General features: G+C 38.1%; 1 protein-coding gene across 4 annotated transcripts in view; it reads right to left on the bottom strand.

Annotated features, from left to right (window-relative positions):
* The window catches only part of LOC131437600 (neurexin-3), a 297,301-nt gene that overhangs the window by 103,229 nt on the left and 176,535 nt on the right, over positions 1-17,537 (bottom strand). For all 4 annotated transcript variants that reach the window (XM_058607059.1, XM_058607077.1, XM_058607068.1 and 1 more), the window contains one exon: positions 2,481-2,630. In XM_058607059.1, coding sequence (XP_058463042.1) covers positions 2,481-2,630 — 150 coding nt within the window. The remainder of the gene's footprint in view (positions 1-2,480; positions 2,631-17,537) is intronic.

The following is a 17,537-nucleotide window of genomic DNA, read 5'->3' as shown; positions in this document are numbered from 1 at the left end:
ATATGGAAACCGAACTTGGTTCTGAAATTTCTGGAATATAAACTTGAATTCTGAGCTAGCGTTCAGGACCGGAACTCTGGACCAAGATTTCGGAACCAGGAGTGTAGAGTGCCATTTCAGGTAATGACTAGTAGGATATCAGGATATAATCTCAACTGTTTACAGGCGCGCATACAACGGATGAGTGTTTTGGGGGTTCAAACCCCTCCCCCTGAAACTCAGAAAAAAACTGGGTGACAAATCAAATCCTCGTAAGTGCCTACAACTTCTTGAATTTAAAAAAAATCTGTGAAAATACCGATTTTTTTGAGATTATGATTTGAGGTGAATATATAAAATTTTTGAAATTTAAGCTGAAAGTAAATTTAGTCGATTGGTACACGAACATTCTTGAATGCGTTCTTAGCTAAGTCGCAAAAAACTCTAGGATTAAAAAAAATTCTGTGAAAAAACAAAAATTCTTGAGATTTATAGTAAATATGATAGAATTTCCTGTTAAAAAATTTAAGTGAAGCAATATTCAATCGACTGGTGATCTACAATGCCCAAATATTCGATATGAATTTCATACTAAGTGTCAAACAGGTTTAGTTTTATCTTAATTTTAAAATTTCTGTGAAATATTTAATTTTTGGGTTTTTTTTAGTAAATATGAAATTATTTTTTCCCGTACATTATAGCTGGCATCAAATTCAATCGAATGGTGTACAAAAATGCTTAGCTGTATTTAGCATTCTTCGAATACTTCTAGTATTCTAAAAATCTTTGGAAAATATCCAATTTTTTTGATACATTTTCAGTAAAGTTGAAATTGATTTCTTCCAAAACATATAGCTGATGTCAAATGCAATCTATTGGTATATAAAAATGCATATGTCGTCGCTTTGAATTTAAAGATATGTCGAAAATACGAAGTTTTCGATAATTTATGCTTGGACTTTTGGTTACGTTTTTGATCATAACTTTCATTAACTAAGTGTAATTGAATTTTTTTTTTGTTCCATTTATGTTGCGTTAGACGTATCTGTCTAATGATAAACAAATTTTCAAAATTGGACTTCTGACAGCTGAGATATGGCTAGCCAAAGTAAGCGTTCCCACTTTTTTTCTACAGACTTTAGTTGGAACTTTTTATAATAACTTTGAGCATAATATTCGGTTATTCATCGTTTCAAATGGATTTTATTCCGAATGCATTTAACAGTTCGGCTGAAAAGTTCGTATCGTTTAATAGAAACACACATTTTTTGCCAAAATTCGTTTTTATTATTCAACATAATTGCCATCAGAGGCGATACAGCGATTATAGCGATCTTTCAACTTTTCGATACCATTTTTGTAGTACGATTTGTCCTTTGCCTCAAAATAGGCCTCAGTTTCAGCGATTACCTCTTCATTGCTTCTAAATTTTTTACCAGCGAGCATTCTCTTGAGGTCTGAGAACAGGAAAAAGTCACTGGGGGCCAAATCTGGAGAATACGGTGGATGAGGGAGCAATTCGAAGCCGATATAACAGCTCCAAACACTGCTCAGAATCATCAATTCGTTGTTGTTTTTGATCGATTGTGAGCTCACGTCACCCATTTTGCACAAAGCTTTCTCATATCCAAATATTCGTGAATAATATGTCCAACACGTTCCTTTGATATCTTTAGGTTGTCAGCTATCTCGATCAACTTCACTTTACGGTCATTGAAAATCATTTTGTGGATTTTTTCACGTTTTCATCGGTAACAGCCTCTTTTGGGCGTCCACTGCGTTCATCGTCTTCGGTGCTCATATGACCAGTACGAAATTTTGCAAACCACTTACGAATTGTTGCTTCGCCCGGTGCAGAGTCTGGATAACACTTATCAAGCCATTTTTTGGTATCGGCGGCACTTTTTTTCATCAAAAAGTAGTGTTTCATCAACACACGAAATTCCTTTTTTTCCATTTTTTTCACAATAGCAAAAGTAGCTTCACTCAAAATGCAATATCTCACAAACTAATAATCAGACAGCTGTCAAATTTATACACGTATCTTTTGAAGGTTGGTACTAACTGAAAATGGTATGGATTTAATTCTAGTGGCGCCCTCTCATAGAAACGATACGAACTTTTCAGCCGACCTGTTATCTTTGTAATTACAAAAAAAATTGGCATTCGGAGTGTTAATATGTTAGAAAGAAAATAGTGTACATGAAGCAGGCTGTGCAAAAGTGACATCTTCACACGCTCATAGAAAAGTGTTGCAAACCGCTGTGCATGCTAGATTTGCCTTATTTAGATCGATGAAGTATAAAGTTCAGTTTTCAAAAGCGCCATAATTAGTCAATTTTTATTATTGTTCAATAGGTCATTGAATCATTCTGTTTTCAAGTCGTCATTGTCATCGTCAGTCGGCAGTGAGTTACGACAGCGTCAATTGGTTTTCTCTTCCATTTAGGTCGGATCCCGGTCGGAAGTGCCGCCCGGCGGGGATAATTAAAATGCCTTACCTGTGTAGAAGAGCAATCCGTTCGGTTGGCGAGTCCGGAAGTACAGCGTGATGGCATCTTGTGCGCTAACGATTGGCTCACCGCCGGTTTGGCCCAGATCGTACGACAGAAACTCCGTACCCCGGAAGGTCGCTTCCGAGGGGGCTTTATCTGGAAAAAAAAAGAACCAGTGAATAAAGTGGCGGAAAAGGTACAGAGTGTGGGGGGGTGATCCATGGTGTAAGTATAAAATTCAAATAAAATCTCATCCGGGAAAGCTTCTATTTATTTTCCACTTCCTGTTCGTTTGGATATTTGTAAGGATGTGTATGTGTGTGTGTGCGGACGACGAAGGTTACTTTATAGATCTCGATGGATTCGTGTGTTGATTGGTGTGTTTCGTTAGTATTTGGGCTCGTCGCTTCGGATCTCGGGAAAGGCTCTCCAAAGGTCCCTGCAGGATATTAAATTTTAATTGAGTTCAACATATGTGCTTCGTTATCAGCATTTTCTCGGCCACCCACTTGTGTGCTTTATTAGAACATAATTTTCAATTTACTTCTGCCGTTCTGCCAGTCACCGGTCGGTCGAGTGGGTTTCGTGTTTTCTCCCAAAGAAGCAAATGACTAACGATCTTCCATTAGACGGATAACTTTTCATTCCGCACCGCCGTTGTCAGTGTTAGTGTTTGTAGAGTGTGTAGAGTGAGAGAGAGAGAGAGAGAAAGAGATAGACCGAAGCTAGGGAAGGAGGAAAAGAACAAGACAAAAAATTCCGGTCGGATATGAATTTGCCTAATAGGATAAAGGGTCGTCGTTGCGTCTTGATGTTTGTTCCGTCAGGTGATTTGATGCTTCAACTTTTCGAGCCGGCAAAAACCGGAAAAACTTTTCCCATTGTAAGTTGATAGTAATGACAGCCCGACCTAGGATAGAACCAACCCAAGGCTCTCCGATTAGGCACACTTCTTCGCTAGCACCCGATACTGTAATGAGCCCTTGGTAGAGCAACTTCAACATCAACTTCTTGAACAGTAGCGGGTTATAACTTAACCGTTGAGGCAATTAGGAATTTCGGAAAAGTTAAAGCAATATCCAACTGAAAGTAAAAGAAATTTCCAAAACTCGGGAATCCTAAACCTAAAATCGAACCTTTTCGGAATTAAAAACCACTGATCAAAAATTCTATACCGATTCTAAAATGTAAATATGAATATTATGCTTGAAAAAACTGCTCGAAATGTGTTAAAAAAATTTCAAATCTGAAACCTCGATTGCTCGAGCAACCAGGGATCTCAAATTTTAAATCTTAAGTTTTATACGGATTCTAAACCTAAGTTACTAACTTTGAAACCGAAAGTCGACAATCGTAAATATGCTTGAGAGCTGCCCGAAAATACAGTTCGGAAAAATACACTCGAAAAATCTGCAAAAAATAACGAAAAAACAAACCAGTTATCCGAAAGAACTGCTCGAAATTCGAGGATCAATTTTGAAACAGAAACCATCATAGCTCGAAAATCTGAAATTTGAAATCAAAATTGAAAATCTCACAAATGAAACCGAACCATTTCGGAATCTAAAATCAATAATCGTAAATTCTATACCGATTCTGAATTCCTAAATCTGAAATCGAAGCAAAAGTCTTTTCCTGAAAATTAAAAAGTAAACTACTCGAATCAATCACTCGAAAATCGTGAATGTACTTGACAACGGCCTGAAAATACTGGTCAAGTCAAACATTTTCGAATCTGAAATATTCATTGTTTGATATCTGAAATTTGAAATCTTAAACACTGAACTTAATCATTTCCGAATTAGAAATAAGAAATTTTATAACAAATTTTAAATTCAAAAAAAAAAAATAAAAAATCTACAGTCAAAATTTGAAAAGTGTAAGACGAAAATCGTGAATCTGATTCGAAAGCTGTCTGAAAATATTGCTCGGAAAATCTGCTTGACAAAAACTGATCGAGAATCAGTATTTTTGAATCTTAAACCTCCAATGCTTGAAGAAAACCTGAAATTTGAAATCGGAACCACAATTTTGAAATCTGAAATACAACGCTTTTAGAGCCAGAAATCAGTAATTTTGAACCGATTCTAAATCTGAAATCCATTGAATAAATCTCAAAACTAAAAATTGGAAGAACTAAAAATCGGCACGAAAATTGTTCCAATTTTTTTTCTGCCAGAAAATCTGTTTGAGAATTACTCGAAAATTTGACATTTGAAATCTACAGCCTGAAATTAAAAATCAAAACCAAAATTCGAGAGTCGTGAATCTGTTTGAAGGCTGCCTGAAAATATTACTCGGAAAACTGTTCGAAAACAACTGCTCGAAAATCTGCTTGAAAATATTACTTGAAAATCGGAAATTTTAATTTCGCAACGTCAAATTTTAAATCTGAAACCAGAAAACGAATCATTTCGAAGTCAGAAAGTAAACAAATCAAAATCTAACATGAAAAAATATAAAACCAAAATTTGAAAATTGGAAACCAACACGAAAACTGCTCGGATAACGAAAATCGTAAGTGTGATTGAGAAGTGCCTGAATGTACTGCTCGAAAAATAAAAATCGGAACCGAAACTGCTAGAAAAGAATTGGAAAAAAAGGAATTTCAGACTTCAAAATTGAAATCTGAAATCGAAGTTCAATGATCGAAAAAAGGATTAATCATTGCTTTTGAGCATCGAATTCATCGAATTCATCGAATTCATCGAATTTATCGAATTCATCGAATTTATCGAATTTATCGAATTTATCGAATTTATCGAATTTATCGAATTCATCGAATGCATCGAATGCACCGAATTCATCGAATGCACCGAATTCATCGAATTCATCGAATGCATAGAATTCATAGAATTCATCGAATTCATCGAATTCATCGAATTCATCTAATTCATCGAATTCATAGAATTGATCAAATTCATCGAATTCTTTGAATTCATCGAATTTATCGATTTATCGAATTTATCGGATTAATCGAATTGATCGAATTGATCGAATTGATCGAATTGATCGAATTGATCGAATTCATCGAGTTGATCTTATTCATCGAATGCATCGGATTCATCGAAATAATCGAATTGATCAAATTCATCGAATTTATCGAATTTTTCGAATTTGTCGGATTCATCGAATTCATCGAATTCATCGAATTCATTGAATTCATTGAATTCATCGAATTCATCGAATTCATCGAGTTCATCGAATTCATCGAATTCATCGAATTTATCGAATTCATCGCATTCATCGAATTCATTAAATTTATCGAATTCATCGAATTCATAGAATTCATCGAATTCATTGAATTCATCGAATTCCTCGAATTCATCGAATTCATTGAATTCATTGAATTCATCGAATTCATCGAATTCATCGAGTTCATCGAATTCATCGAATTCATCGAATTTATCGAATTCATCGCATTCATCGAATTCATCAAATTTATCGAATTCATCGAATTCATCGAATTCATTGAATTCATCGAATTCCTCGAATTCATCGAATTCATCGAATTCATAGAATTCATCGAATTCATCGAATTCGTCGAAGTCATCGAATTCATCGAAGTCAACGAATGCATCGAATTCATCGAATGCATTGAATTCATTGAATGCATCGAATTTATCGAATTTATCGAATTTATCGAATTTATCGAATGCATCGGATTCATCGAATTAATCGAATTGATCAAATTCATCTAATTCATCCAATTCATCTAATTCATTAAATTCATCGAATTAATCGAATTGATCAAATTCATCGAATTCGTTGAATTCATCGAATTTATCGAATTTTTCGAATTTATTGAATTTATCGAATTTATCGAATTTATCGAATTCATCGAATTCATCGAGTTCATCTAATTCATCGAATTCATCGAATTCATCGAATTCATCCAAGAATTTATCGAATTTATCGAATTTATCGAATTTATCGAATTCATCGAATTCATCGAGTTCATCTAATTCATCGAATTCATCGAACTCATCGAATTCATAGAATACATCGAATTCATCTAATTCATCGAATTCATAGACTTTTTAAAATTCTTTTTAAATCAAAGTCACAACCTATAAGGAACGTTTTTGAGAAGAATTTGGTTCTAATTGGAATGTCTAGTATATTGGATATAACATAGAATTGATTCAAAACAATAAAAATCTAAATGCGTGCTTATTCTTCAACAATGATGTTGCCACTATCTTCAAACATTAGCATGAATTGGAATTTATTGAAGTAAACTTGGGGGGATTGAGAGTTGCGAGTTGGTTGAGAGATGCTTGTTGCGGTATAAAAACCGCTCAGATATGACATGCACAACATGTACATGTACGGTTTTTCTGTCTCACATCTCCAGAGTAGATGAAACAAGATTGGTAGTACAGTAGCTCCTCGGACTAGAGAGGTAGAGGTAGGTTCGTTTTGAGTTCGAGTCTTTGGGGTATATTTTCTGGTCAGTTTTCAATTTTCTTGCAAACTGTTTTCTTTTTTTGGGTTGTTTAATGAATGGTGTTGAAACTACAAACATAAAATTTAGGGATATAAATATGATAATCTGTAGAACTAGAACGAAGCCTCTCGACTCCGCGCTGTAGACAAACGTCGACTTTAAAGAGAAGCTTTTTCCTCCTGGCAGGTAACATTCTACGTATCACTACAAAAATGAAATCGATGAATAAAACCGTCCGTACAAGTAAACTGTGTACGGTCGAGGAGTTTAGCACATGAAACTTTCACAATTCTGGCAATCAAACTGTTGTCCCGTTGTCCGGCAGTCCGTGATCCTGGGCAACGATCTATTTATACAGTCGAGCTGAAAAACAAGAGCGAGTTGACGGATGAGCGATCAGCTTGTTTTCAACTTTGAGACACGTGCACTTTATTTACCGAAGGACGAACGGTGCCCGATTATGTGGTTTCTTCCTTCCTTCGGTCCAGCTTCCTCCCCCCTCCTCGTCGGTTGCCCAATGTTTGTTTGCCCCGGAACAGGAAATTAAGCTCAGTCTTGCATCACATCTCTCTCGGAACGAGATAACAGCTTTCTAAATTAAGGTTAGATCTCCTGGATCTCACGGTGGCTAAAATTAGACAGGGCTGTGTGTAAATAAGTTGCAACCATACACGGCCTTTCATTGCAACCCTGGCGTCGGTGGTGAATTAGATGCCATACCATTGTTGCCTGGGTGATAGAAATATGGCCTACTTGAAACTGTTCCGGAGTAAATAATCAAGGGAGCGTTTCTACCTTTAGCACCAAATTTTGGTTCGTGCAGTGAAACTGACGTTGTCTGACTCCCGGAGAAGTGCTTTTAAAATTCGGTCTGATGTCGTCCACAATGGTTTCCACAATGCACTGGCTTTGGCATCAGATTGGTAACTTTTAGGTACAACTTAATCCTGGAGCCGGTCAGCGACTACGAATGTCCTACCGAAAACAGATTTATGGCAATGGAAAGTGACCAACCAACAGGCAACCAGCAGAATCGGAAGCAAGATTCAGAGCACAGAGGGAATCCGAGATAGGCTCCAGCAAAGTGTGGACAATTGCAACGCGAACAACGAGCTGCAGCCTACCGGAAAATTGTTATAAATCTATCTTGGTTCCAGCGAAGACTGATTTATTTCGCCGTATGGTGCCTAGACTCCAGGGGGGTTTGAAGGGACGAACCCGTAACGGAGTCCGTAAATTATAACGTAAGACTGAATAAAAATTTGGCTGGCTCATAAGGTGATTGAATCTTTGTTTGGAAATAATCCGGGCATGGCATGCTTTGATTTCAAAAGCGGCCCTTCATTAAAAGTGTCATTACTAAAAAGTAGTGGTGTGATGATGCCTTTCGTTTGCAATTTAAATAGTCCCATTAAAACATTATTAAGATTCTTTTGCGAGTTCATCGAATATCCTAATAGTGGCCTTCAATCTTTTGAAATCGATTCGGCCATCTGCGAAAAAATGTTGGCGCATAAAAACGGCTGGTGGGTAATGCCAGAGACATAACTGGATGCAGAATATAAAATTGCCAGCAACAGTAAACTAATTTTTCAATACAAAAAAAAAGCCGAGAAAAAAAAGCGAAAATGTTCGATTTAGTCTCTTTCAGACCTACACTTGTTTTTCCAACTATAAAATCGCATTTTTGAAATATAAAGCGTCTGCGTAAAATCTACCATCAAAAAACTATTGTATTCCGTGAGTGTGATTTAGTGAAGGGAAATATCATTGTTGTAGCTAACGGAAAACCTTGTTCGTCTGTGCATCGTAAAGTAACGGATGGTATGATTGAATACTTTGCTTCCAAGCAGTGCACAATCACTGTTAATATTACAATGCACATTGAAAGTGCACAGCAACTTGCTCCCAGCGGCAACGAGATGCCAAGATTATACGACAGTTTCGCCGGCAACATCGGGAAATGATTTAGAAGAAATATCATCAGCGGCTTCACTTGTCTCAGCATCCTCCCAACACAATGATATATAGGAGATGTTTCGGGGAATCAAAATGTTGAGGTATTCAATAAAGGTATTAGAGCTCTACCTCAGGTTTGCCAACTATCGATAAGAAATAATGAAGTTGGTTTGTAAAATGACGATTGGGTTATTAGTTTTCGCAAGTTATATTTTCAACACTGTACTTTGCCACTTGAATACAATGCGCCTTATCAGTTCGGCTGAAAAGTTCGTATCGTTTAATAGAAACACACATTTTTTTGCCAAAATTCGTTTTTATTATTCAACATAATTGCCATCAGAGGCGATACAGCGATTATAGCGATCTTCCAACTTTTCGATACCATTTTTGTAGTACGATTTGTCCTTTGCCTCAAAATAGGCCTCAGTTTCAGCGATTACCTCTTCATTGCTTCTAAATTTTTTACCAGCGAGCATTCTCTTGAGGTCTGAGAACAGCAAAAAGTCACTGGGGGCCAAATTTGGAGAATACGGTGGATGAGGGAGCAATTCGAAGCCCAATTCGTTCAATTTCAGCATGGTTTTCATCGACTTGTGACACGGTGCATTGTCTTGATGAAACAAAACTTTTTTCTTCTTCAAATGAGGCCGTTTTTTGCAAAATTTCGTCCTTCAAACGCTCTAATAACGCTATATAATAGTCACTGTTGATGGATTTCCCCTTTTCAAGGTAGTCGATGAAAATTATACCATGCGAATCCCAAAATACAGACGCCATAACCTTACCGGCCGATTGTTGAGTCTTTCCACGCTTTGGGTTCGGTTCATCGCGTGCAGTCCACTCAGCTGACTGTCGATTGGACTCCGGAGTGAAGTGATGGAGCCATGTTTCGTCCATTGTTATATATATCGACGAAAAAAATCGGTTTTATTTCGATATAACAGCTCCAAACACTGCTCAGAATCATCAATTCGTTGTTGTTTTTGATCGATTGTGAGCTCACGCGGCACCCATTTTGCACAAAGCTTTCTCATATCCAAATATTCGTGAATAATATGTCCAACACGGTCCTTTGATGTCTTTAGGGTGTCAGCTATCTCGATCAACTTCACTTTACGGTCATTGAAAATCATTTTGTGGATTTTTTTCACGTTTTCATCGGTAACAGCCTCTTTATGACCAGTACGAAATTTTGCAAACCACTGACGAATTGTTGCTTCGCCCGGTGCAGAGTCTGGATAACACTCATCAAGCCATTTTTTGGTATCGGCGGCACTTTTTTTCATCAAAAAGTAGTGTTTCATCAACACACGAAATTCCTTTTTTTCCATTTTTTTCACAATAACAAAAGTAGCTTCACTCAAAATGCAATATCTCACAAACTAATAATCAGACAGCTGTCAAATTTATACACGTATCTTTTGAAGGTTGGTACTAACTGAAAATGGTATGGATTTAATTCTAGTGGCGCCCTCTAATAGAAACGATACGAACTTTTCAGCCGATCTGTTATTATTGATCATGAAAAAATGAGTATTTTTACAAACCAGTGACATTATTTCGAATTTGTTTTCAAAATATTTTGAAAACAACCGCTTTCACGGTCTTGACGTCAAAGAAGAATTCGTTCAAAATTTCAAAATTTGATATGGTTGGAGTTCACAATCGATTGTAATCTTCCAGTGAAGAAAAACATTAATTCGCTGGATTGAGCAATGGCACAATAATCACTTTTCGTTGTATTTTGCTCCAATGCAAACGACCAGCAGTAGCTTGTTGGCGCAATCGCTCTTGTTTGAAGCGAAACTGGCTCTGCGAACATCCCGCAACTCAACTGCTCAACGCGTGCCGATTGATTCCGAACTGAACCAATTTTGGTTGAGAGAGTTGTCTGTTTTACGTGATTTCGTTTGTAGCTTTTTCACAAATTGGAAGTCCCAACGGCCATGAAAAATTGGGCACATAGAAACATGAAATGTATTTAGAAATACAACTTTCAAAAAGTGAAAAGTGCCATGAATTGTCACGACCAACGTGATCAGCATTTAGAGGCTGAATAGATGGCTCTTGGCGTGCGTGTACACTCGGTAAACTTGTCCGAAATTTGACTCGGAATTCATTGTGATTTCCAATTGGATTACAAAGATGAAACAATCCATTTTCAGGGAAAACTTAGCTGAGCAGCGTTTGCTGTATACCCGGCTGCGACTGGCACTCGCTCCATTTCGACAAGTGTTGCTCAAAAAATGATGCCAAAAAAAAATTAAATATTCATCCAGTTAGATTAAACCCAACAAAACGCTATTCAGCATGAATTTGATTCATAGAAGTAACAGGAGCGCATCATTTTGCAAGTCTCGAACACACAGCAGGCGCAGCGATTGAATTGGCGTAGCGATTGTCTGCGCTCCTGTTACTTCTGCGTGTGATATTCAAACTAAATTCAGCGCTATCTTTTAATCAACTGCCTATCATTCTTTGTGATTGTTTTTTTTATTATTTATGGTTATTTTATTTCAGAATGGTTCAGTTCGTATCGAATATATATTCAATGTGTGAACTTTTTTCTTAAGGACTGAGACCAGTGTGTTTTAGGGAGCTTTAGAGGGCTATTTTCACACTTCAAATCTGATTTTCGCAGAATCGGTGACGTGATTTCCGGTGACGAATATCAAAAACCCCCGACTGACAATCTCTTAGAAAATTAGTTTAGATTATTGTGTGAAAATTTCAGAATTATTCATTGACCTGCATAGCTGAAAACGGCAACTTTCAACTTGTTCATTGAATAACACATGGATCAATAAGTCCCGAGACTAACAATGGAAACAACATTTTTTTTGCAAATTTTGTTTTCTTCATCAACATAATCACCTTTTAGGGTGATACAATGGTTCCAACGTTTTTCCAATTTTTCAATACCATGTTTATAAAAAAATTATCTTTCGCTTCAAAATAAGCTTCAGTTTCAGCGATGACCTCCTCATTTGAGCAAAATCTTTTTCCCTGGAGCATTTTTTTAAGATCAGCAAAGAGCCAGTAGTCACTGGGGGCTAAATCTGGCGAGTATGGGGGTGGGGAAGCAGATCAAAGCCCAATTCGTTCAATTTCGCCATTGTTTTCATCGACTTGTGACAGGTCCATCGAAAGCAATCGCGGCACCCACTTGGAAAAAACCTTTTTCATGCTCAATTTTTCATGAAGGATAGTAAATACACTTCCATATGATATCTGTGTCATCTCAGCAATCTCACGGAGCTTCACTTTACGATCTTTCATTATAATTTTTGTCACTTCACTCACATTTTCCGGTGTAACGGCTTCCACAGGTCTACCCGAGCGTTCCGCGTTATTTGTGTCGGTACGACCACGTTTAAACTCGGCGAACCACCGACAAATCGTTGCTTTTGATGGACAAGAGTCCGGATAACATTTTTTAATCCATTGTTTCGCTTGCACGGTGTTTTTACCCATTAAAAACAATGTTTTATCAAAACACGAAACTCGTTTTTTTTTCATTTTTTAAACAAACTACAAAACGACTTTACTCCAATCTCGATAACTCAGCTGTTTCTGGTCGGATCGACTTAAAAATTTGACCCGTTTCAAGCAAAGGTTAGTACTCTAGAAAGACGTGGTTACTGGTTTACTACGAGCGCCATCTCTGCGTTAGTCTCGGGACTTATTGATCCATGTGTTATATCGCCTTTAAAGGCATGCAACAAAAATCTATCCTGACAATGTCTAGATAATTTAATTTAGATGCGATTAGTGCATAAAAGCATAGGTGTTGTCGCGATAAAAACTGAAGTGAATGCTATTTTTGTGAAGGTGAGTCGAATAGAAATCGTGCGCGCCATTTTTTCTGCTACAGTTTCCTGGTAACGTAACATCAAACATGAGCGAGGAATAAAATCGGCTCGGTAAGGCTGCCAAACAAGCGGTAGCTTTATTGGATGCAGGAGACACATTTTATGCACTTGTAGTAACCGAAAATATTGAAACTTTTCTGGCCACCCGGGCCCATCGACAGTCATTTTGCACACATGCGAGAGAACATGGAGATAAATGTAATACGCAGAGCGAGACACGTGGTTATACGCGACCTACTGGTCTCAGCCCTTTAGACATCTGCTGCAAAATCACCCTGACAATCACTGTTTTAAAGTAGCAAAAATTGGTCTAATCAAATTACGGCAAAACAAGCCTTTTACAAACACCCTCTTTGAGAAGCTATTATACTCTGATTATCTGAAAAACATGTCTCAACAGCGTAAGTTTTGTTTCTCCAGATTAGGCATTTCAAAATGATTTTCTTGAATTTGATAAGAATCTGCAAAATTTTAAAGCGAAAAACTAAGTACAAATAAATGAGGTCTAATTTCTCGCTTGAAAAATATATTCAAAAAACTAATTATAATAATTAATAATGACACTTTCAAAGATCGTGTAAGGGTCGCTTAAAAGGTCGCTCTTACCCAGTAAATTCGAACATCGGACGCATCGTGCACGAAAGCTTTTGATTGCGTTTCGAGCTTACATAGTGTATCGGTAGAACAAAAGAGTGAAGATATACCAAAGCAGAGAGCGGATATCCAATACTCAGGTGATGAGATATATCGGGGTTGGATTTCCAACCTCAAACATAGGGCAAGAGTTTTTCTGGCCCTAAGAGGCGAATGACCTAAAGGTTAAAGCCTCCATGATCGAGACAAAAGAATGTTTAACACTCTTGCACACCCTATCGGGGAGACGTCGGCTCGAAAATGCCTTGTTTGATATTCCTTCGCTCTGTTTCTCTAGCGATACATAATGTAAACATAAAGCTGTTTAAGGTCGACGCGATTGATGCAAATGGTGCAGAATTGTCCAATGACGGGCCGATCGAAGCGCTACAATCGGCCCTATATCGTGCTCAATCGGTCCGATAATCGGCCCGATGATCGGACCGATGCGGGTCGACAACATCCACCGGGTACTGACGGCCAAAATAAAGTTCTCGTTTTTTCCTACTCCAACGCGGCGCGCCTGCTTTGATCCTAGCTGATTCGGTTGACCTTGACTCGAACTCGAACGACTCGAACGCAATCGAAAAAATAGAAAAAATAAAATAAAAACTCAAGCCGGTTATGAATATATCCGCTCAACTAACCGCTCCTCCGTCGCCCAACACTTTGGCTTTAGAATGGGAGCGGGAATACGAAACACTCGAGAATATAGTGCTCTGACGGGGGGAAAATAAATAAAGAGTTTTTATTTGAAATCAGCTCACCGAGAAAGTGAGCTTCCCTACTAGCGAACTCCGCTCGGATGTTATTGAAACAAGTTTTTTTTTGCGGACGCATTATTGCATCCTCGTTGAACTTTTTCGTTTTTTTTATGCACAGCTGAATCCAATTAAGTTGTGCCGGTTTCAGATAGTACGGTGAATTTGAATCTGTCGAAGCTAGATTTTTTTTTCGTCTGTTTACTCTGACAACTAGCAGGCTTCGGTCGATATTCTGGCAGGAGAATTTCGCCTAGTTTTGGAAACAAACTATCAAATGTCTGAAATTTCCGCAATAAATCGGAACCCCCAACGGTACATTAAACAATCGCTAGACCATTTAACGCTGACTCTTCTCTCAGGCATGGTCGAGAAAGGCATTCTCGTTCCCGTTCAGAAACAATAGAAAACCAAGCTTCGATCGTGAAACTCCGTGCAATTCCGAAGAATGCCTTCCGGCGCTCAAGAATGCCTTCCGGCGCTCCAAAGTTCAAAATTGCATTGTTCAGCATTGCATCGTTTCGAAATGGTTGCCAAATACACGGTCGCCATGTTTCGGAAGAGCGTCGTCGTAGTAGTAGTAGTAGGAATCAATCACCCAATTCCATTCCATTTCGAATGCCCCAAATACGCCATCATTCGACTCAATTACTTAAATGTCACAAACACACACACGCCACTACCAGCAGCCGGAGACACCGGTGATTGCAGCCAGTCGGGCGTAATTCAAATCAACTGATAGTGGTTTTGCCGAAACCGAAACAAGGTTGGAACAAGCGAACAAGCGTGAAGCGTTTGTGCGGAGACGACGACGACGACGGAGTGCATGCCAATCGTTTAACTACCTTTAGGCGGATGCATCGGCGGCGGGCAGTTGCTTTTCACGTTTCGGTTGCCATCATCAGGTTGCCTTTCTCTCTCTATCTCTCTTAATTCAGCCGCGATGGTTGATGGGCTGGAAAGCTTGCTAAAAATAAACCTTGTCTCTTTCGTTTGGAACGTTCAGAAGAAGCTTAGAAACACACTTTTAGCACACTGAAATATCGACCTATAAATTAAATTACCCTAAAGAGCTGACGATGGAAGAACCGATTCACTTCACAGCGAACATTAAAACTGTGGGCACATTAAAACCCACACGATTAGCCTTGGTTACTGCAAGGAATGGAACCTTTTAGCAGAACAATTAAAAATTAAACATGCAACCGCCATCCCCTCCTCCAACATGATCATCATTTGGGGAAAAAGTCCAACAACCGACCGAATGACCGGAAAAAAGGGTTCCTTAAACTTTTCAATAATAAACTGTTTTATATTCAAAACGGTTCTCCACTATTTTCATCCAACATCGCATCGCCGGCTTCTGACGAACCAGAAGACCGGAGTGTGTGATGGTTCTATCCGGCGGCGGCTTCCACCAGTAGTGAGTTTTGGCATGCCAAATGGCTGAATGCCAAATTTCATTATGTGAGTTTTTTTTCTCTTCTTTGTTTCGTTTTATGATCCTTATGAGATTATTTATCGTGTGCCGTTGCCGCCGCCAATTGTTGTTGTTGTTGCTGTTGTTGTTCGGCCGACACCGAGGCTTCTGGAGAAGCCTAAATCAAGGCGAAATAAAGACGGGCCTAACGTACCGGACGGAGACACGGGTTCGAAGAGATTTGCTCCATTTACGGGGCTATAATTATCAATAGACTCTCTGGCGTGTAGAACTGAACTGAACTGATTCAATCGTCACACTTGACTCTAAAACGCCATACATTGCAGCCTTCGTTTCCAATTATGGAATGACACCGTTTATTCATTTGATTAAAGCTGAAACACGAAAAACCACATAAGCATTAAGTGATAGCACTGAACTGGCACGAAATCAACACTAATACGACATAAATGTCGCATAGCAACCTAAAATTGCATGTAACAACCTTACATTTGAAATTAAAATGCATAAAAACATAGCAGTTACGTAGCATTATAGTTAGCTCGATATGACAATAAAACGCTAATATGAAAAGTACAAGCATTAGCGATTTTTTGCTGTAAATATTTGTTTAGTGCCACTATCGAACAATATTGCTTTCGTTTTTTTTTCTTAGAAAATTTTGACAGCTCAGTTTGCCTGACAAAAACCTAACATGAGTATGAAGAAAAACCATTGGGACTAATTTGCTCAAAGAGCCGCTTTTCATTTATCAAGTAGCGACGAAATGTACATTAGAAGATAGCGCGGACTGGTGGAAAGTATAACTTTATGAAACAAATTAATAGCTCCATCTAACTGCTGAAATGGAAGTTTCGAAATCATATATTCATTTCTTTTGCTTTTATTCGCCTAATTCTACTCAATGCCAATTGAATTTAGTTTAAAATCGAATAATCAAGTATTTCGACAAGAGACAGCCCTGCTAAAGAAAAGTTTCTGAACAAAATAACAGTTCGGCTGAAAAGTTCGTATCGTTTAATAGAAACACACATTTTTTGCCAAAATTCGTTTTTATTATTCAAAATAATTGCCATCAGAGGCGATACAGCGATTATAGCGATCTTCCAACTTTTCGATATCATTTTTGTAGTACGATTTGTCCTTTGCCTCAAAATAGGCCTCAGTTTCAGCGATTACCTCTTCATTGTTTCTAAATTTTTTACCAGCGAGCATTCTCTTGAGGTCTGAGAACAGGAAAAAGTCACTGGGGGCCAAATCTGGAGAATACGGTGGATGAGGGAACAATTCGAAGCCCGATTCGTTCAATTTCAGCATGGTTTTCATCGACTTGTGACACGGTGCATTGTCTTGATGAAACAAAACTTTTTTCTTCTTCAAATGAGGCCGTTTTTTTGAAATTTCATCCTGCAAACGCTCCAATAACGCTATATAATAGTCACTGTTGATGGTTTTTCCCTTTTCAAGGTAGTCGATGAAAATTATACCATGCGAATCCCAAAATACAGACGCCATAACCTTACCGGCTGATTGTTGAGTCTTTCCACGCTTTGGGTTCGGTTCATCGCGTGCAGTCCACTCAGCTGACTGTCGATTGGACTCCGGAGTGAAGTGATGGAGCCATGTTTCGTCCATTGTTATATATCGACGAAAAAAATCGGTTTTATTTCGATATAACAGCTCGGAACACTGCTCAGAATCATCAATTCGTTGTTGTTTTTGATCGATTGTGAGCTCACGCGGCACCCATTTTGCACAAAGCTTTCTCATATCCAAATATTCGTGAATAATATGTCCAACACGTTCCTTTGATATCTTTAGGGTGTCAGCTATCTCGATCAACTTCACTTTACGGTCATTGAAAATCATTTTGTGGATTTTTTTCACGTTTTCATCGGTTACAGCCTCTTTTGGACGTCCACTGCGTTCATCATCTTCGGTGCT

The sequence above is a fragment of the Malaya genurostris genome, chromosome 1, assembly GCF_030247185.1.
Source record: "Malaya genurostris strain Urasoe2022 chromosome 1, Malgen_1.1, whole genome shotgun sequence".
Taxonomy (NCBI): Eukaryota; Metazoa; Arthropoda; class Insecta; order Diptera; family Culicidae; genus Malaya; species Malaya genurostris.
The sequence above is the reverse complement of the archived record's forward strand: the minus strand, read 5'-3'. Positions and strand labels throughout refer to the sequence as shown.